The sequence below is a fragment of the Nannobrachium achirus genome (assembly GCF_963921795.1).
Source record: "Nannobrachium achirus genome assembly, chromosome: 14".
Taxonomy (NCBI): domain Eukaryota; kingdom Metazoa; phylum Chordata; class Actinopteri; order Myctophiformes; family Myctophidae; genus Nannobrachium; species Nannobrachium achirus.
The window spans coordinates 10,539,288-10,560,348 of record NC_137821.1 but is presented as its reverse complement, the minus strand read 5'-3'; the positions used below and the strand labels follow the sequence as shown (position 1 = coordinate 10,560,348).

At 44.0% G+C, this 21,061-nt stretch overlaps 1 protein-coding gene across 4 annotated transcripts in view; it reads right to left on the bottom strand.

Annotated features, from left to right (window-relative positions):
* The window catches only part of camk2d1 (calcium/calmodulin-dependent protein kinase (CaM kinase) II delta 1), a 161,343-nt gene that overhangs the window by 35,605 nt on the left and 104,677 nt on the right, over window positions 1-21,061 (bottom strand). For 3 of the 4 annotated variants that reach the window (XM_080741296.1, XM_080741295.1, XM_080741298.1), the window contains exons 6-12: window positions 16,735-16,807; window positions 9,828-9,930; window positions 7,600-7,683; window positions 5,508-5,602; window positions 3,529-3,651; window positions 3,000-3,083; window positions 1,690-1,732 (exon numbers count right to left, since the gene is read on the bottom strand). In XM_080741296.1, coding sequence (XP_080597422.1) covers window positions 1,690-1,732; window positions 3,000-3,083; window positions 3,529-3,651; window positions 5,508-5,602; window positions 7,600-7,683; window positions 9,828-9,930; window positions 16,735-16,807 — 605 coding nt within the window. Of the gene's footprint in view, window positions 1-1,689; window positions 1,733-2,999; window positions 3,084-3,528; window positions 3,652-5,507; window positions 5,603-7,599; window positions 7,684-9,827; window positions 9,931-16,734; window positions 16,808-20,251; window positions 20,325-21,061 lie in introns of all 4 variants that reach the window. The other variant, XM_080741297.1, reaches the window with a different exon arrangement.

The following is a 21,061-nucleotide window of genomic DNA, read 5'->3' as shown; positions in this document are numbered from 1 at the left end:
TTTGGATACAATTCTCTCTCTGTATATTAAGTCTGGCCCTGCTCGGCCGTGATTGGACTTCGCTGCCCCCGAAGTTGTGGGGCACCAATCAGGGACCAGCATGCAAATGTTCCACATCTACCGTAGAGATTCCAGACTAATATCTACGCAGACTTGACATTAGTCTGGCCATGCCAGGCTAACTCTGAGAGTGTACAAATGGAATGGTGAAGGGTTGGTCCCATTAGTACAGTCTCAATGCACACAGACATACTATACAGTGTTGTTGGTGTCGGGTAGAAACCTTGTATCTCTCCACATTTCGCCTTTTTCGGTTTCTTCATAAATCAGCAGCCTACATTGCCGTGCAATAGTGGTCTGTAGTTGATCTGCTATTTTCACAATTATTTTAACATTTGCAAACTGGAACTCGAACCAGTGGCAATCGCGTCGACTAAAACTATGAAGAAAAGTGTTCGTCAACTTTTTCACTGACGAAAACAAAATACTAAAACTAAGCCAATATATTTGTCAATTTCGTCAAGAAATACAATTTGACTGAAACCTTAGGGCATAGCAGCAGTTGTGGACATACAAAGGTTCCAACTGACACCAGCAATATGTAGACACATACAATACAGTTACACAGACTCTACTCCATTCTTACAACACAACAGAACACAGACAACACTCATAAATCACTAACGGAACAAAACAAAGGCAAGTCCCCGCCATGTCCCATAAAGAGACAAAATCAATCGTTGTATAGTTTAGCGGACCCGGTTTGAACGTTACTGCCCTTTAAAAAGGGGCCCTGCGACAGATCGATGGCCATGGTACCGTTCGGTCTCCATCTCTATTGACAGCCAATCGGGGGTTGAAGAGGCTGGGAGAGAGCTGGCCTCGCTTTCCTCGAAAAGGTCAGCTCATTCATAAGACTCTCCGTGGTAAATCAACGTCCCAACAAACAGTGGCATGTATGATTGTACGTGAAAAAGTAGCCACTTCTTTCAAAGTCCAGAACGTGAACATTGATGTCCAGGCAGGAAGCGGAAAAGGCCACTTGGCTTTCAGAGTTTTCCATTTTTTTAGGGCACAAAGGCCAAATGCCAGGGCAGGAAGGCCATCAAATAAAACAAGATTTTAGTCTATTGAAATTATTAATTGAATTTAAGGGTTACATTTTATTATGTAGAATATCTGCTGTGAAATTAATAAATGGGTATTTACAATCTGATTCTCAGCCCTGCACAAATCAAAGATACTGGATTGGTTTAAAAATGGGGACTCAACAAAAGACACTGGTGTCTACAACAAGAAAGAGACAGAGGAGAAAGTTGTACAGTCAGCTGGGGCATTAAGGCCACTGTGGCCTCAGGTCATGCCATTGGTTTGAGGGGCACAAGGCTAAACTGAGGGGCAACGACGGCCATGGCCTTCATGGCCTCCCTGAAATTCCTGTCCTAGTCTGTGGGCATGCGGCCATCGACCTTCATCAAATGGTCCAGAGAAAAGCCAAAGACCTTTGCGTTGTCGTGTGACAGTGTCACATGTCGGAAATCGCTGATATGCAAGGTTTCACCACGGCATGGCGCAACGCGTTGTGGACCTTGTAGATAGGCTATTTTCAACACTCGACTCTCGAATAGAATTTGTTTTGTGTTACTCTAAAGGAGTTGGATTGAACTATAAAGGTGGATTTTGTCCTACCTGAGAAGTTGCGCGTGGCGAGCATGGTGGTCAGGATAGCACCCTGGGGAGACAAACACAAAGGAGACATATCACTGACACGGCAAAGTGCTCAACACAGCTAGAAAACAATTCAGGTAGCGTAAGGTATATTGTCACTGTCAGGCAGAAACCTCGTATCTTCAAGTTTCAAATTTGTAATTTTTTTTGCAAAGTAAAGCACTGCTTCATCACACAAGGCCGTCACACAAAAGTAGTGAAAACAGCTGATCTACAAGCACACAACGCCTCGTGGTGCTAGGCGTTGTGTGCTTGTAGATCATCTGTTTTCACGAGTTTAAATCATTTTAAAAATTATAAATACACAACAAACGGTTTTGGACATAAAAGGTTTCCACCCGACAACGACGATATAAATTAAAGGATCTTCTGTAAACTCAAGCACAAGTAAAACAGAATACTTTCAAGTACATTCGAGAACAGTGGAAACCCTGACCATCAGGACAGACTAACACACTAGAACAGTGGAAACCCTGACCATTAGGACAGACTAACACACTAGCCAGACTAACACAATTAAAACTCTCCCTTGCTTCAAAGGCCATAACAGTAAGCTACTTTTTTGATTCACCAAAAATGTTGTTAGTCCATATTGATTGAAATAGATCCCTTCTGTCCGACTCTCCCTCAATATCCTTGGCCAAAATAATAAGCAGAACGACAGTTCAACATGAAGTGGCCGAGTGTGGGTTGGGTATGGGTCCTTGAACTCCTACTAGGAGTCGGACTAAGGCAGGGACGTGCTGGCCATTGGGAAAAGCGGGACAACTCCCGAACGGCCGGTTCATTCCCGTTCAAAAAAATAAAAATAAAATGTCGTCCTTCGTTCCATTTTGGGGGCTGGGCGGCCAACAAAGTAAATCGTCACTGTTGGGCAGAAAACCTCGTATCTCCAAGTTCCAAATGTGTACGTTTTTTCGCAAAGCAAAGCACTGCTTCATCATACAAGGCTGTCGCACAAAACTAGTGAAAACAGCAGATCTACAAGCACACAACGCCTCGCGGTGCGAGGCGTTGTGTGCTTGTAGATCGGCTGTTTTCACTAGTTTAAATCATTTTTAAAATGATAAATACAAAACAAACGGTTTTGTACATACAAGGTTTCCACCCGACAACGACGAAATATAACTCATGTAATTGGCCCACTGGAAATAGAGATCTCTCTCTATAGCGCGCAACGAGGGCCTCTCCAACTCTTTTTCCCGGGCTGAATCAGGGGCCCAGCACGTCCCTGGACTAAGGTTAACCTCTGAAAAGGATTGTGGTCTCACCTTGAGTTTCCTCCTGGCGTTGAACTTCTTCAGGCACTCCACGGTCTCCTGCCTGTGCATCATGGAAGCCACGGTGGAACGTTGCTGTGAGAGGAGACACATTTCATAAGAATGTTTTTTTACATTAGTTCTTTCAAAACAATCAATCACAAACTTTACAAAAGAAACTATGCCAACAAGCTCACATCGGAACGCGTTGAGAACTTTAGTATAGAATATGGCTAAAGTGCATTAATGTATGTTTTATAATATAATCATTTATCTGCAAGGTAACTAGTAACTAAAGTTTAAAAAAAGATGTATGGAATAAAAGTACAATATTTGGATCCGAGATGTAGTGGAGTAGAAGTAAAAGTATTGGAAATTGGAAATACTCAAGTAAAGTACAAATACCTAAAAATTGTACTTAAGTAAATTACATAAGTAAATCTACTTAGTTACCTGTGTGTGTGTGTGTGTGTGTGTGTGTGTGTGTGTGTGTGTGTGTGTGTGTGTGTGTGTGTGTGTGTGTGTGCGTGCGTGCACATACGCAGATCCAGGGGTGTTTGAGAGCATCCGTGGCGGTGACTCGCTTGGCCGGGTTGATGGTCAGCATCTTGTTGATGAGATCCTTGGCTTCGGGGGTCACGGTGTCCCACTCTGGAGATGGGAACTAATGGGAAAACATTTACCGCAGGGGTCAGCAAACCTTTTGACATATTTTCATTTTCTTGATAGTCACCTCGCCACATCAACATTATGTTTAATGTGGTTAACCACATAAACACATTTTCAACAGATTTGGATTGTCATGAATACATGAAACAATATTTGCCTTTTCCTTTGGTAATCCATATCGTCACTGTCTGGCCAAAACCTCTTAACTCCATTTTTTGGCATAAATCAGGGCTATTGGACACCCTTTACAGCTGAGTGTTGGTTAAAATAATATTGAACCAATGAAAAGTAGAAAAAAACACCCTTCGGTCAAAACCTCCTAACTCCACTTGAGCTCATTTTCCCGAAAATGAACATTTTGGAGTTGGGAGGTTTCGGCCCGACAGCAGAGATATTCACACTCGAACGTTAAGACTCAGAGCAATAACCCACCAATCTTCCAGACTTCCTAACCAGTCAGATGTGAGGGACTTCATTTAATGACTGTGTTTTTTAAATCTTTTATTTTACCCCATTTAGGCCTAGAAATGTTGAATGCTTTAACCAGTGAAAAATAGCAGATTTACAAGCTCGCAGCGCGGCACGGTGCCGCGCTGTGAGCTTGTAGATCTGCTATTTTTGAAAAAAATGTGAAAATTTGTGCAAATCTTTGAATATATTTATTTATTTAGTTTGTAACTCAAATTTTGCTTCTGGGTGGTCCCTGGAACTGAATATGTTGAATGGGGGTCCGTGGCCCAAGGTTATTATAGTAAACGAAAACTAACTAAAAAACGAAAACTAGAATGAAAAAACATTTTAGTTAACTGAAATAAAAATAAAAACTAAGCTTTTTAAAAAAACGAAAACTAACTGAAACGGTATTGTGTGTTTACAAAACTAACTAAAATAAAATAAAATTATAGAGAAAATCTCCTTAGTTTTCGTCTTTTGTGGAAATAAAAAATAAAAAACACCAGATGGTGTGGTCAAAGAGAGAAGTTGTATGTCTCAACATTCCTGCCATTCAACAATATGATGTTTTGTTGATTTTCTTTATTAGACAATACTTTTTCCGGAGCTTTTTTTATCTCACCCCTGACAAATACCGTAAAAGACTAAAACTAACACTAAAACTAAACTAAAACTAAGCATTTTCAAAAAATAAAAACGAAACGAAACTAGCAACCTCAATTTAAAAACGAATTAAAACTAAACTGTAATTGAAAACAAAACCTCAAAACTAATAAAAATAAAAACTAATGGAAAAATCCAAAACTATTATAACCTTGCCGTGGCCAAATACATATCATTTTGGGGGTCCTTCACATAAAAAAGTTTGAGAACCACTGACATAGTAGTGTCTCAAGAACAGACTAACTGAGCTAAGTGAAAAGGACCTTTTCTTTGACGATGGCTGGCCAGATTGCCATCATAGAAACATAGGTTTTTCAAAAGACCTTAGAAGGATTCAAAAGACACTTATGGAATCGGGTCAAAATTCAAATTTTCACAATTTTTCAAAAATAGCAGATCTACAAGCTCGCGCCGCGCTGCGAGCTTGTATATCTGCTGTTTTTTTAATATTTAAAGCATAAAATATTGCGTCATATTGTGTTCAGGCCTAAATGGGTTAAACCCCACATCCCCGCTCTCACACTTATGCCAGTGATAACTCTCCCTTGTGCCAATGTTGGCACCCGTGCCCAAGGTTGCCAACCCCTGATTTTACTGTATCATTGTTTGTACGTCTGGCCTCCCACAAGTCTGCTGCATTGCTTTATCGGTCGCTGCTGCCAACATTAACTGTATATTGTCTCCATAATGTAGAGAGAGAGAGATAGAGAGAGACAGAGAGAGAGAGAGACTCACGTCGTACGCCCCAGCCTTGATCTGCTGATAGAGTCTGTGTTGATCCTCGTCCCAGAAGGGTGGGTAGCCCACCAGCAAGATGTACAGGATCACACCTGCACACACACACGCGTGCGCACACACGCACGCACGCAAAGATCATTAAGTTTTACTTACTGTAATTGTCACACAAATAATTGCGAATTGGCAACGCCTTTAAACATTGAACTGATTAAGACGATCCATTAGGGATGGGTGATATGGTGATAATTATCGTTGCTAAGATACAATGTCTCCACGATATGCCTTTTCAGAGGTATCGTATATACAGTATGGTGATACAATTGAGGGAGCCTTGTAAAAATCCTGTTTAATCGTTAATACAGAGATTCATTGCAGAATTAAATTTAAACCAGCATTTTGGTCTAAATCAGTAGTTCTCAAACTTTAAAATGTCAAGGTCTCCACTTAACTCTGACAGAATACAAATGAAACCAAATGGACCCATAAGGGTCCATTTGTTTTCATTTGTATACTGTCAAAGTTACATACTTGTAAAGTTAAATTTAGACCTCCCAAAAGGAACCCAGAGAGTCTAGTTTTTGTCAAGTAACTTGAAAAATAACCATAAAAACCAATGTGAAAAAGAAACGTGATAAAATCGTGTATCGTCATACAGCTTGAGAAAATATTGTGATATTGTATTTTTCCATATCGCCCACCCCTACGATCCATGCAATATAATTGTGATCGTCTCAGATGATTGGACGTTGTGTAATAGTTGTGACTGGCAGACTGTGATAAATGGCGCTAAGAGGCGGTAACGAACATTTCAAACTCGACATAATTACTTCTAAAACAGGGAGCGCAGTGACAGCGGGGCTAATTAGACACCGGCGAGTCCATTATCAACGTGACATCATCGCTCTCTCCTCCTGACCCGCGCAACACTCGTTGCCATGGCGACCCGCCACTTGTGCCCACACACACACACACGCACACACACACACACACACACACACACACACACACACACACACACACACACACACACACACACACACACACACACACACACACACACACACACACACACACACACACACACACACACGAGGGGAAGCATGATTTGTCAGCAGGTTTCCAGGAAATAACGAACATGGGTCTTTGTTTGATGGCGAGACCCCACTGGCCCCACAATGAGAGTGTGTGTGTGTGTGTGTGTGTGCGTGTGTGTGTGTGTGTGTGTGTGCGTGCGTGCGTGCGTGCGTGCGTGTGTGTGTGGAGGGGTTGATACAAAGGTCTCAGAGGCACTTGGGTGTACTCGATCCACTTGCCCAAAGGTCATGCCCACTTGGCCCCAAAAAGTAAAGATTGCGTCCAGGTGGCCTTGACCTTAAGTGTGATAAGTGTCAGCAACAGTAATAAAGCCAAGAGGTTGAGAGACACTGTACGCCATAGAACAGACCCAAAACAGCACTGGAAAAATACAGCTCCACTTGTTTCTGTACAGTAGCTTAACGTGCGGTGACAAGTGTCAGGCACCCAGTTTGTAGCTTCATGTCACTGGCTTCTGGTGAAAGGAGTTGTAGCTTGTTACTTTGTCTGCTCTGCTAGGCTGTCGCGCATGTTCGAGTTCCGGCCTTTGAGTTCATTTCACTCCAAGACGGTGCCACGGCATTGGTCCGACATTTCATAGTTCCTACATCCCATTAGTCCGAATCTGGTGATGTTAACCTGGTGAAAATACTATGCCTAAACCTAAACCTAACCCTATCCCTAACCTCAGTAAAACTATGCCTAAACCTAACCCTAAAACCTAGCCCTAAGCGAATTAGGACTAACGAGAAAGTGCAATACCTTGTAAGTGTTGCAAGGTATTGCACTTTCCTTTGAAGTACGGTCGCTTGCTTTGATGCTCCTTAGGGGGAGCCGTGATATTTCGGCGTCTCGCTCGTTACCGCGGAAGCGCCGCGCCGACTTCCTTTCGATTAAACCAATCGGTGTTAGAGCGAACGCACTGATGCCCACTGGCACCTCCGACAACGACAGAAAGGTTATTATGGGATGGGATGGTGGGGGGCTTCATAGGAAGGGATTACGCTGGTCTTACCGCATGCCCACATGTCCACCGGCTTGCCATAGGGGTCCTTCCTCAGAACCTCAGGAGACAAGTACCCGGGGGTCCCAGCAAAGCCTGGAAAGCACGCACGCAAGCGCGCACGCAAGCGCGCACGCACGCACGCACGCACGCACGCACGCACGCACGCACACACGCACACACACACACACACACACACACACACACACACACAGAGAGAGAGAAACATGAGCAGGAGGTTTATCTCAAAGAGTGGCCTTCTAGTACTCCTCTCCTTCATCCTCCTCATCTCCAACACTGTCAGTGCCCACCTATTCATAATCCCACTTCAAATACTCTTTAATCTTAACATAACTAATAACTGAAAATAGCATTTCTACTAGCTCAACATATAGAGGGTGTTGTGAGCTTGTAGATTGTCTATTTTCGGTGCCAAACATATGCTTCCATTGATGACTCCTATGGAATGCAAATGACTGAATTCAGTCAAATCTACACGCACGCACACATGCACGCACTCACACGCACGTTATAGTCTCTCCAGGTTTCCACAAAGTTTTGCTTTCACAGTATAGTAGCTAAGGCTTTAAAACCTGGAGTTAAGTTTATGAGCCGTAGTTAAGAAGCTTCTTGAAAAAAGAAAGCATATGCCCTCTGCGGTGAAGTGGAGTCTACACCACAGCCAGCAAACCTCCTCCTTTCCCAGCATGCTCTTGGGGCTGAGAGTCTCAGCACTCGCTAGTAGGACAGGACAGAGTGCACAGTTTCATCGTTTCATTTCAGTCGTCGGGGAGAAACCTCTGATGTCCATATCTGAATGCCCTACGTCAGTGTTCACAACCGGTGATCCTTGAGGGGGTTCCAGGTGGTCCCCAGCAAAATGATGAAGAGTAATTTTGGTAACCAAATGGACCCTTATAGATCTTTAACTCGGGTCCATTTGGTTTCATTCTACACTATAAAGAGTTACATTATTGCTAAACATCTGCATTACTCTATTTACCAGAAGTCTACACAATTAGGGGCCTTTTCCACCAGCAAAGAACCGGTTCCGGTTCTTTCTCCCGCCTATGGGATGAACCAGAGGTGAGCTTTTCCACCAAGAACCCAGTTGGTTCCGAACCATAACAGTTGGTTGACCATGTTTGCAAGAACTAACCAAGGTTCCCAAAAAGTTGCCATCCCATAGGCGGGAGAAAGCACCCGAACCAGTTCTTTGCCGGTGGAAAAGGCCCCTTAGAGAATGTAGAAGAATTGTTATTTTGATCAACGTTTGGCTGTTATCTCTCCCACGTCAATACGGCACGGAATTGTGGACACAATCTTATCTAACGATAACAAAATATTCAAAGTTTTGGGTCTGAGGGGCTAAATCTGCTGCTGCTGAATAGATAATGGACCCCGATACAAAAAAAGTTGAAAAACCGCTGTAACAGAGCAACAGCCTCAGGCCATGTTCAGACGGCGACGCTCTGTAGAGAAAACGGCGAGGTCCCAGGACATCGCTGCTGCGTTTTGCTTTTTATCCAGCGTTCATATGAAGCCGCCTCAGGGCATGAAATGATGTAGTGTCCATGTAATTTCGCTAGGTGGCGGTGACGCACGGATAGACGATTCTACTTCCTTGTTTACCATTCACCATGGTAACATGGCTGCAGTAGGCTGTATGCGAGCCATGACATCACATGTGATATCTTTTCTTGCGTTTCTGTTGTTCACACAGTGACACGAGGGGAGACCGTTGTCAACTTTTCCACCCAAAAATCTGGTCTTAGTGTGTTCCGTTTTCAACCCCCGAAAATGCAGTTATCGTCTGAACGGAAGGCTTATCGGACTTTTCATTTTGCGGAATTCTCGTTCAGTCACCCGAGAGAGACTTGGAGTAGAACCGCTGCTCCTGCACTTGTAAAGGAGTCAGCTTAGGTGGTTCGGGCATCTATTACGGATGCCTCCCGAGCGCCTTCCTAGGAAGGTCCTCGATGCACGTCCCACTGGGAGGAGACCCCGTGGCAGACCAAAGACCAGATGGAGGGATTATATCTCCAAACTGGCCTGGGAACGCCTCGGTATACTCCCTGAGGGGGTGGAGGAAGTTGCTCGGGATAAGGAAATCTGGAGGTCTCAGTTGGAACTGTTACCCCCGCGACCTGATTCCGGATAAGCGGTTGAAGATGGATGGATGGATGGAATTCTCGTTGCAACGTCGCCTCAGTGTGTGAGTGTTGTGCTGCTGTACTCACCAAACCAGGCCTGTTGGTCTCCCTGCACCTCGATGGCCAGGCCAAAGTCTGCCAGCTTGACCGCTGCTCCCTTCAACTTACTGGCCAGGAGCAGGTTCTCAGGCTTCACACACACACACACACACACACACACACACACACACACACACACACACACACACACACACACACACACACACACACACACACACACACACACACACACACACACACACACACACACACACACACACACACACACACACACACACACACACACAAAGACGTTCAATATTGCTGAAGGGGTAATGAGTCATTTCCACAAGCCGTAAACACACCACCAAGGTTAAACAATGCTGAGCCTCCTCTCTTGTTTGGGTTCTGGCATGTCTAACAGCTCTAAGTGTTTTTTAATGACTTCTATCACGACTCCCGTGAGACTAGACAGTTAGCAAGTAAATAACCAAACGCAATGTTTGGTAGTGGGTTTTGGGCACACACGACACCCGCCACAACCTTAAAGGGGAGTACCGCTCATTTTCAACTTTGAACTATGTAATTAATATCCCTTAGAGTTGTGGGGTCATGTGATCAGTGACATCATGAAGATGTACTCTTTGGCTTGCAGAGTAGTAGTAGTAGTAGTAGTTTTTTCTTGTCCTTATTACTGTTGAGAGTGCAATCTTCAATGCTCCAAGCAACAAAGGTGAATACCAGTAAGACTCCCTAAAACGGGAAATAAGTGACCGTCAGGTCGCATACTCAAACTTTAGAAGGCCATCATAGGCAATCAGGAAGGAATATGGGAAATGGAACAGATCCATGTTGATGACATGACGGTTGCACCCAACAGAACAGTATTACAGGCCATTTTGGCCTGTAATACTGTTTGCATTTGCTTTGTTGCTCATTCCACGAATACCCGATGTTTACAAGCTGCACCTCGTTGTAAAGGTGACTAATCAACAATAAAAATGATATAAAGGGGAGATATAATGGACCGAAGCCAAGTTCCCTTACTTTTTGTGCACGGTAGTTCAATGTTGAAATGAGTGGTATTCCCCTTTAACACCTTCTAAGCCAAGGGGAGCCCCTTAATGTTAAAACCGTACTATATCGCACATCCCCCCAGGGACTCTCAGCCACGTCGCACATTCCCGGACTTTGTCTTTAAAACCGGAATAAAAGCTTTTGATCTAACCTTCCCTAGTCACCACTCGTGCACTGATGGCTCATGCAGACCGTGCATGAAGCAGAGGTGACGTCAGCGCCTCTCCTTCTCCAAGGCACCTTCCACCCATCCGTTTACTGTCTACACACTCGAGCTCCTCCTGCAGCCATGCTTGGGGCTATGCTAGCGAAACTTTTCAGGTCTGTTCTTCAGTCACACATGGACTATTTGCGGGGACATTTACGTGAAAGGATCGCGCACGCGAAACGCACGGGGACATCGACGATCGGCCAAAACCCCCATTCTATCCCAACGGAGATCGAGAAAATCATGGTGAGTTACTGGCCTGGGGGGAAAAAAAAAGAAAAAACAGCGGCGCTGTTCAAGATGGAGGGGCTGCGGGGTCATGTTTATAAACATAATATTATGTCTCAGATCACAATACAATAATAGAAATTTCACGGCTAATCTACCAACCCCCATTCTATTTCGGACTGCAACGTGTTAAGATCCGTCTATAAGGTGTCAACGTAGTGCTGTGACCAATGGCTGAGCTTTGAGAGTCTATATCTCTGTTGTCGGGCAGAAACCTCTAACTTGTTGGGGGCTTTTTTGTTGTTGTAAATTACCGCCCTACTTGATCATACTAATGTGTCACACAAAAGCATACAAAGTAGCAGATCTGCAGTCTCCAAACATGCCGCAAAGCGACGCGTTTTGAGATCTACTTGTAGATCTACTACCGTTTTTGTATTTGAATCCTGTTTCCACCTGAACGATAAGATACGTTTCGTGAATCAATTCCCTACTTCATCATACCAAAAGTATCGCACACGCAAGTAGTGAACACAGCCAATCTACAAGATCACAACGCGTCACGACGTGACGCGTTGTGAGCCTATAGATCGGCTATTTTTTGTTTTTTGGGACATAGAAGGTTTCCACCCGACATCAAGGATATAGCGGTCACTGTCTGCCAGGGGAGAGAGAGACACACACACACACACACACACACACACACACTGACACATATGCACACACACACACACGTGATCACACAAGTGAAGTCACGTCTGTCCCCTGCGTGCCGCCCGCTTCCAACCTAGCTCAGTCATTGGCCACAGCTGATCCTCGGCCAATCGGCAACAAACAGCCCATCCGGTGAAAGGCGATTGGGCGAAAGAGGTCAATAACAGCGACTCGTGCTGCGCATACCAAAACCCAGGCAGAGAAAGAAAGGACATTCGCTAATTATTTTACTATAACCCTTGTTGTCGGGTTTAAACCTTGTATGTCCAAAACCGTTCGTTCTGTGTTTGTCATTTTAGAAATGATTTCAAATAGTTTAAATAGCAGATCTACACAGCACACAACGCCTCGCGCTGCGAGGCATCTTACACTTGTAGATCTGCTATTTTCACTATTTTCTTGTATGATGAAGCAGGGCTTTACTTTACGAAAAAAGCATACACATCTGAAACTTGGAGATACGAGGTTTCTGCTCAACAGTCACATTTTAACACTCATCTTTTCTTTCCTCTAATTATAATCTAACCCTTGTTGTGGAGGGGAAAAAAAACAGTTGTCCTTTAAGTTAAGTCCATTTGGTCAGATAAGGTTAATATAACAAGTCATCCATTATAAATACATTCCCAGATTGCAGTTTCAAAATACATGTTTATTTTCACAGTATCATGGATTAAACAGTGCTGTTTTTTGATTGGCTAGGTTAGTAGAGCATTCGTGAAGTCGGGCGTTCGTGCAAGTTGCATGCTTTGGGAAAGGGGATGGTGGAGGGGTATTAGGTTGAGCAGTGTTTCTCAAACTTTCACATGTCAAGGTCTCCCCTTAACTCTGGCAGTGTACAAATGGAACCAAATGAACCCGTTGTACACTGTCAGAGTTACAGACTTGTATGGGTCAATTTAGACCCCCTTAAAGGAACCCACAGAGTCCCTGGAATCCACTTTGAGAACCACGGGTGTAGAGTGTAGGGATGTGTAGGAGTGAAGAAGACCCGCCCTCGCTGCGGTTGCAGCCAATAAGCAGTTGTTTCTGGTAGTAGCATTTCTGACCATTATATAGGAAGATGGTGGATTTCAAATCACTGATAAACTGGCTTCAAAGCTGTCTGTAGAAACCAATGGTGTCACTTTGTTCATTATTTATTTTACAGTCTATGGCAGGGGTCTTCAACAGGGGGTCTGGGACCCCTAGGGGGTCCTCAGAGTTACTACAGGGGGTCCTCCAAATCTTCCAATCCTTTTTATGTTAACAACTTGAACCCAACTTGAGTCCATATTCTGAGAACTGTAGCCAAAAATAGCAGATCTACAAGATCGACTATTTTCAGCAAAGAGGTTTGGTGTAGAGGGGGAAAAGTGCAGACTAATTACAGAGTGAAAGGTCAAGTTTATTAGGTAATGATGGCGGCTTATTAAATACCTGAAAACACAAATTGAAATGAATGCAAAATACACTGATGATTGTGCTGTCAAACAATGAAACTATATGGACTCTCTGAAAAGGTTGTGGGGGGTCCCTGCTTCATCTCTCTCTCAACTAAGGGGTCCTTGGCCTGAAAACGTTGAAGACCCCTGGTCTATGGTCAGAACCAGGAATTGAAGAAAATAAGGAAAGTCCACATCCACACTAAAGTCGAGTTATCGGTTCGTCTGTCAACCTATCGCTGTTGGTTATGTGAAAACTAACTAAACTAAAGTTCATTTATTCAAGTGCTGCACATATAAGTACAACTATTTACTTTGCTTGAATACTTCCATTACTCGACACATTAGCACTTCTACTCCACTACATCTCAGAGACACAGATGTTGTCTTTTTTTCTTTTCTTTTACTCCACTATAATTACGTGACAGCTTTAGTTACTACTGGTTACTTTAGGGGTTGGGGTTGTAGCGGTTGTGGGGTTGTGTGTGTGTGTATGTGTGTGTGTGCGCGCGCGCACGTGCGTGTGTGTGATTGATGAGGATTAATGGGTGTTCTTGGCAGCTGCAGTGTAATTGCTGCTAATAGCATTGAGTGTGACAGAGGGTCGTAAAACAGATCGTCGCTGCCGGTATAGAAACCTTGTATGTCCAAAGAAAATGTTTCTGTTCCGTTTCATCATAATTTTAAAACATTTTAAAATAGCGAACATAGCAGATCTACAATCTCAAAAAGTGTTGCGCCGCAATGGAAGATGAATATGGCATTCGTTTCCTCATATTAAAGGAGTAGTTCACCCCAAAATGACTTTTTTTCTATTGATTAGTCACGCCATGGAGAGTAGAGTTCAATAATATCTTTTGTTTTTTGTCACATTCCTAAGACAAAAATTTGATTTGAGTAAATTTACCCCCATTGATTCCGGATGGGGACCCGTTTCGAAACGGGTCCCCATCCGGAATGAATGGGGGTAAATGTAATGTTATCACATTTTTGTCTTAGGAATGCGACAAAAAACTAAAAATATTATTGAACTCTAGTCTCCATGGCGTGACTAATCAATAGAAAAAAAGTCATTTTGGGGGTGAACTACTCCTTTAATACTAATAAGATTCACGACTGCAGCTTCAGAATAACACACAATAATGTTTCCCAGCTAATTACATATAATTCTAGGGGTCCTTGACATGAAAAAGTTAGAGAACCATTGACATAGAAACATGCTTTTTTCAAAAACCTTAGAGAGGGATTTAGAATAGGCTACATTTATACCTTCGGGTCAAAAATATTCAAAAACTAGCATAAATCCTCAAAATGTTTCTAAAATAGCAGATCTGTGAGAGTATATCTGCTATTGTTTAATAGTTAAATCAAATAATGGTTAAAGTGGTTCAACTCTAGAGCAGTGGTTCTCAACCTTTTCAGGCCATGACCCCCTAAATAATCATATTTTAACTGGGACCCCTGACGAGAACTAAGAGTTGAGGCATTACATTTTGTATAACACGGTTCTACTGTGAAAATAGCAGATCTACATGCTCACAACGCCTCGCAACGCGAGGCGTTGTGAGCATGTAGATCTGCTATTTTCACAATTTCTGCCTCTAATATTTGACAATTTGGCCAATGTTTAATTTGTCATTTTAGAGGTATTAAAAAAGTCCTGAAATTGTCACTTTAGAAATGTGCATAAACTCTCTATACACTTAAACTTTATGCTGGTTTGTTTACTGTTGAGTGAGAAAGCAATGTTGCACATTAAGTTAATCATCTGGGGACCCCCCAAAATAATTTGTGGACCCCCCTGGGGGTCTCGACCCACAGGTTGAGAACCACTGCTCTAGAGTGATACGTATGTGTTCCAGGTCAAAATGATTTTTAATTTAGAAAGTTAGAATTCGGAGATAAGAGGATTCTGTCCGACCACAGGGACATACAAGGTTTCCACCAGGTGGGGACAGTAATGCTATCCTGTAAAAGGCCAGAATGTTTATCTCCTCCAGTCAAAATCAGCTGAACACACACCAGCGTTCAAACAGAGAGCATGTCCGTTCACCGGCCCTTTGCTTTCGTCTCTCTGGCTTTGTTTGTTTTATAATCATTATATATTTTTTGGGCCTTTTGTGTTTCGGCCAGTGCTCTCCATGGCAACGGCTTGCAGCCAATCGAGTCGCTAACGAGGAACGAGAGGGGCGTTTGTTTATCTTTATTGTGGGTCGAATGCAAATGCTGAGCTCCATTATTTGTGGTGTGTAAACTGAAGCGCACCCGGATCCCGCCATCAACACACACGCACCTGGGCTCATTTGATAAGCAAATCGGTGGTAGCTGAGCCGAAACCAGTGTGTTGACAAACATCATGGAGAGACACTGAGGCAGTGAGGAGTTGATACGCTCTGAGCTAAGCCACAGTGTCCACTTCCCAGATGACAGGGTGGACATTTGACTCGGGTCTGCCTTAGTGGTGGAGAAGTACTAAGATGTGGTGGAAAAATGACTTGCATTCTTTACCTAAGTAAAAGTATCAATACTGCAATTTACTGATGTCTGTTACAGGTAAAAGTCCGGAATTCAAAATGTACTTGAATAAAATAAAAAGATGTTTGTGAACGTGCTGCTCCGTAAAGCTTTAAACCAAAATAAGTATGAATTTTAACTAGCACAACTGTTAGTGAATAGAAAACAGGCTACTTACTTTTATTTTCAACATATTGACATAAAACTGGATTTTGATGTCAGTATTTTCGAATCAAAACAGTGTTGTCGATTAAAGGGGGTACTTGGATTCAGCAATCAGGAAAAAGGGTTACTGAAGCCCAAAAGGTTTGAGAACCACTGCTTTAACCCATAAAAAACACAGGAAAGCATCAGTGGCAAGACAGTAGATTTCCAGTGGATTGGCAGAACATTGAGCTTGTAGATCAGCTATTTTTGTTATTGTTATGACCTTCTCTGACTCCCAAGTTTAAATCTACCTATGAAGGTGGATTCTGTTTTTTTTAAATGGGAATGGATGATTTCTTGCCATATGCGGGTTTCTGCAAAAATACGCTCCATTCTCCATTAAAAAAAAGAAAAAAAGAAAGGCAAAGCAGGGAAAGAAACCTGTGGAAAAAAATTAATTTGCAGGAAATTTCCAATCCTTTTTTTTCTTCTTTTTTTACACACAATATAATTTTTTTTAGACAGAGCTGTTAAGTTCCATTTGGGCCCCTCTCAGAAGTTAGCCTTATGCATTTTTAGAGCGGGTGGTCTTGGAGGGGTCGCGCGTGTGTGTGTGTGTGTGCGTGCACGTGTGCGTGTCACTCACCTTGAGGTCGCGGTGGACCACGCCCATCTGGTGGCAGTGGAGCACGGCCTCGAGGATCTGCTGAATGCAATGACTGCATGCAAACAGCAGGGGGCGGTGGTTAGTGCGAGAGTGCCGGGCTACTAGCACACACTGTCTGTTGCTGCGGGAGTTGAGACTGGGAGAGCTGCCGTGGGGGACTGCCTTCTGTGGCTTTTGTTTTTGTTTTTGCAACATCCCCCCCCCCCCCACCCACCCCACCCAGTCTCACACACACACACACACACAAACACATCATACACGCACGTACGCACGCACACACGCACGCGTCACTGTCCAAAACCTTGAATCTCCCAGTTTCAAATTCGTATGCTTTTTCGTAAAGCAAAGCCCTGCTTCATCGTACAAGACTGTCGCACAAAACTAGTGAAAACAGAAGATCTACAAGCACACAACGCCTCGCGATGCGAGGCGTTGTGTGCTTGTAGATCGACTGTTTTCACTGTTTTAGAATTATCAAAATGATAAATACAACACGAGCGGTTTTGGAGACATACAAGGTTTCCGCCAGACAACAACAGGATTTGTATTACTTATGTTTGAGAGGACATTAAAGTTTAAGGGCGATCATTTTGTTTCACCCCTAAACCCTAAGCCTGGGTTTATCTGCGACGGTTTCCGTGCAAACCGTCAAAGATGGCAGATATTTTGGGGTCGCACGACAGCGGAGGCACAAAGAGTAGTAAATGAAGTCTGGCTCTTTAACTTTAACCACAAAACAAGCATCCCTCTTGTGAAGGACCAGGGGAAATTCGTCCTCCTCGCAAATGTCTTTTCCCCCCATAAATTCAACTAAACTGAAAACTTAGGCCGTCGCAAGTATAGTAATGCGAGCACACACGCACATGTGCACACGCGCGCGCACACACACACACACACACACACACACACACACACACACACACACACACACACACACACACACCCACCCCTGCCTATCATAGCCCCCATCTCTCTCTCTCCGAGTCTCAAAAACAGAAGTGGTGTTAGCGCCTGGCCGCCCTAACGCGACCCCGCGACCCCAGGGACCGAGCGTTGAGGAGAGAGACGCCAGAGGAGGCTGAGGTACTGCATTACATGCATCTCTCTAGACCACTGGTTCACCATTAAATATCCCCCTTGTTTCTGTCTTCCATTTTAAATGAATATACAGTATATCGTCGATGTCGGGCAGAAACCTTGTATCTCCAAGTTTCAAATGTGTATGTTTTTTTTTTCTCGCAAAGCGAAGCCCTGCTTCATCATACAAGGCCGTCGCACAAAAGTAGTGAAAACAGCAGATCTACAAGCACACAACGCCTCGCGGTGCGAGGCGTTGTGTGCTTGCAGATCGGCTGTTTTCACTAGTTTAAATCATTTTTAAAATGATAAATACAAAACAACCGGTTTCGGACATAAAAGGTTTCCACCCGACAACGACGATATATTATTTCAAAAGATTTGTCAAAAGGTAAAGTAAAGTAAAAATCAAGTAAAATCAAAGTAGGCCTATTTAAAAAAATAATGTCCATAAATAAAGAAATAAAAAAGTCGGGAAAATAGCAGACTCACAGGCTCACAACGCGTCCCTTCGCGCCACGTTGTGAGCTTGTAGATCTGCCATTTTCACTGGTTTGCGTCCCCGGGGGGCAAACATCTTGAAATCTCTCTTTTGGCTCTTGAGCTAAAACATTTGGGAAACCGCTGCCCTAGACGCACTCCTAAAACCCCCACTTCCCCCCACCCACCCACCACACCTCGGAACCCTCCTCGTCCTAACCTCCTCCTCCTCCTCTCTCCCGATGATCTCCGCCGGGGGGGTCGCGAGCTTTCGCGGGCGGCCATCTTTCAGAGCGTGGGGTGTTTTGTGGGAGAAGATGCTATTCATGCTTGCAGGGTGAGTGGGTGAGTGGGTGAGTGGGTGGCCCTGCCTGGTGTACAGGGGGATAGAAGATGCTACATGCTGCTGCTGCTGCTGCTGCCGCCGCCCGGCGTACAGGGGGAAGTGAGGGTCGTCCCGCCCTCCCCGCTTCCCCCGTCCTGGCGTGACCACGCCACAACCGTGTCCCTCTGCCCAACCGGCCAACCCGGCAACCCGGCCAGAGTCCCAGAGTCACGTGCCGACTTTAAAGGTAGTGTAAGTCAGTGGTTCTTAAACTTTGACATTTTAAAAGGTCTCCTCTTAACTTTGACCGTGTACACATGGGACCGTTTGGTTCCATTTGTACACTGTCAAAGTTACATACTTGTAAAGGAGAAAAGGAACATACTGTAGAGAGTCCCTGAAATCCACTTTGAGAACCACTGGTGTATTACTGTATGTGATATTTTTGTATGGATTCTTTTCTTTTTTTTATTGTGAAAGGATTCAATCTCTATATTGTGATAGCTGATCCATTGTAAACAGGAAGTATGTTATTGACTAGGCTGCTAGGCAACGTTAGCTTTGGTTTTGCTTTGGATTAAACTTCACCATGCTAAAGATTACATGTGCGCCCGTCATTGAAGCGACCGCGGTTTTCCCGGTGAACCTGAGCGCAACGGTGGGGGCTGATGGGCAAGGAGGGTCGCGAGCTTATAAGAAACCACTAAATCAAGACCATAAAACCTGGCGAAAACAGATGCGTGCATTAGCGCAAGATGACGATAAAGGAAATCATTAAATGGAAAACATTGGCTTGTAAGCCTACAATAGCCTACTAGTAAAACTAGTGGAACCGGGATCTTGCCACACATGAATAATTGTGGTTGTTAACAATAACACAGACAATATAAATCCTTATTGGTCTAGTAGTGGGAAGAAGGGGTTATCATCATGGCCCCATATAACATTTACATATTTTGCAATTGGCGTCTCTTACGAAATCGGCAAGAGTGCCTCTCTCAATACATAATGCTAACCTCTCCATCGGCAGTAGTAAGTGGTGTGTTACTGTGTTCAAGAATTCCTCACACTCCCGCGCCCCCACCGTTGCCCTCAGGTTCACCAGGAAAACCGCGGTCGCATCATTGAATGATGGGCACACGCGAACATCAGCGGTTCGCGAGAACAACGCGCACGCACGCCGGTAAGTTCAATGCATTTACCATAATAGTGGCGCAGATGTTTAATGACTCGATTATAATACAACCCCATATTTTGAGGATGTGTTTTATAGAATAAAATGTCATCCTATATTCGGGCCAACATGGTACTAAAGAGCTGGGGAGACATGGAGACTCATTTTATTGAACTAACCCCTCTACAGCAATGAGTACTATCACAATACAAAGTTATTCAACACTGAATTTAACCAAAGAAAATCACTTACTGCACCTTTAACAAGGGGCGAAGACCCTGTGGGTTAGGACCGGTTGGGGGAGGGTGGTTGTGTGTTTTTTGTCGATCAGTGATTGGTTAATTGGTTGATTGATCAGGCGGTGGAGGGAGCAGGTGCAAGGCCTGTGCTTGGTTTGTTTTTGGTCGTTGTTATACTTTGGTCATGGTTCTGTTACTAACCTTCAGGTCCCTGTGAACTATGCCATTTACGTGGCAATGATTTACACTTTCTAGAATCTGTTGTATGCAGTGACTGTGGAGGAGCAGAGAGAAGAACACACCAAGGAGAGGAAGAGGAACAGATGAACATAAACCAATATATTTATATATGTATATACAGTACACAAACATTAGGGATGCGACGGTTCAGTTACAGTAGCTCACGGATCGGTTCAAAACTTGGGTCACAGTTTCGGTAGCCTCGGGATCCAGGCATTTCAAGAAGAAACGCCTGTGTCAGCCTCAGCCCCCTTGTAACTGTGGTTCACAATTTTTAACTCGATGCGTGCCAAGGCCACTTGAGTGCCAAGTGCCAGAGTCACTCCCATAGACCACCGCTGTAACATACAGGGACCCACGTAGCAGTGACGCGCGTGTTCACATTTGTGCGTGTCATGAAAAAGACCCGGATGAAAATAGCTACAAGATAGCCATAGGCCATCACTCATGTTAGAAGCCCGACGCTCTCGCGGGCCGATGTAAACAGATCGCGGCCGGCGGCCTGGATGAAAATTTTGCCCCAGGCCTCCGATTATTTAATTCATTTTATATAAAAAGCCGAACTATATCGGCACCCCGTGAAACGTCGCGCCGCTGACAGCATAGATTCAGTAAAAATTGGGGGGCTGTAAACTTGGCATCTGGCCATTTTCAATGGAATAAATCGTCCTTGGAAAGCGTAGGACGAGCCAGTACCACCAACGTCTTTACAAGCAGCTCAGGGTAAGTAAAATAGCAAAAAAAATATTGTCTCTTGCCGAAAGAAAGCCG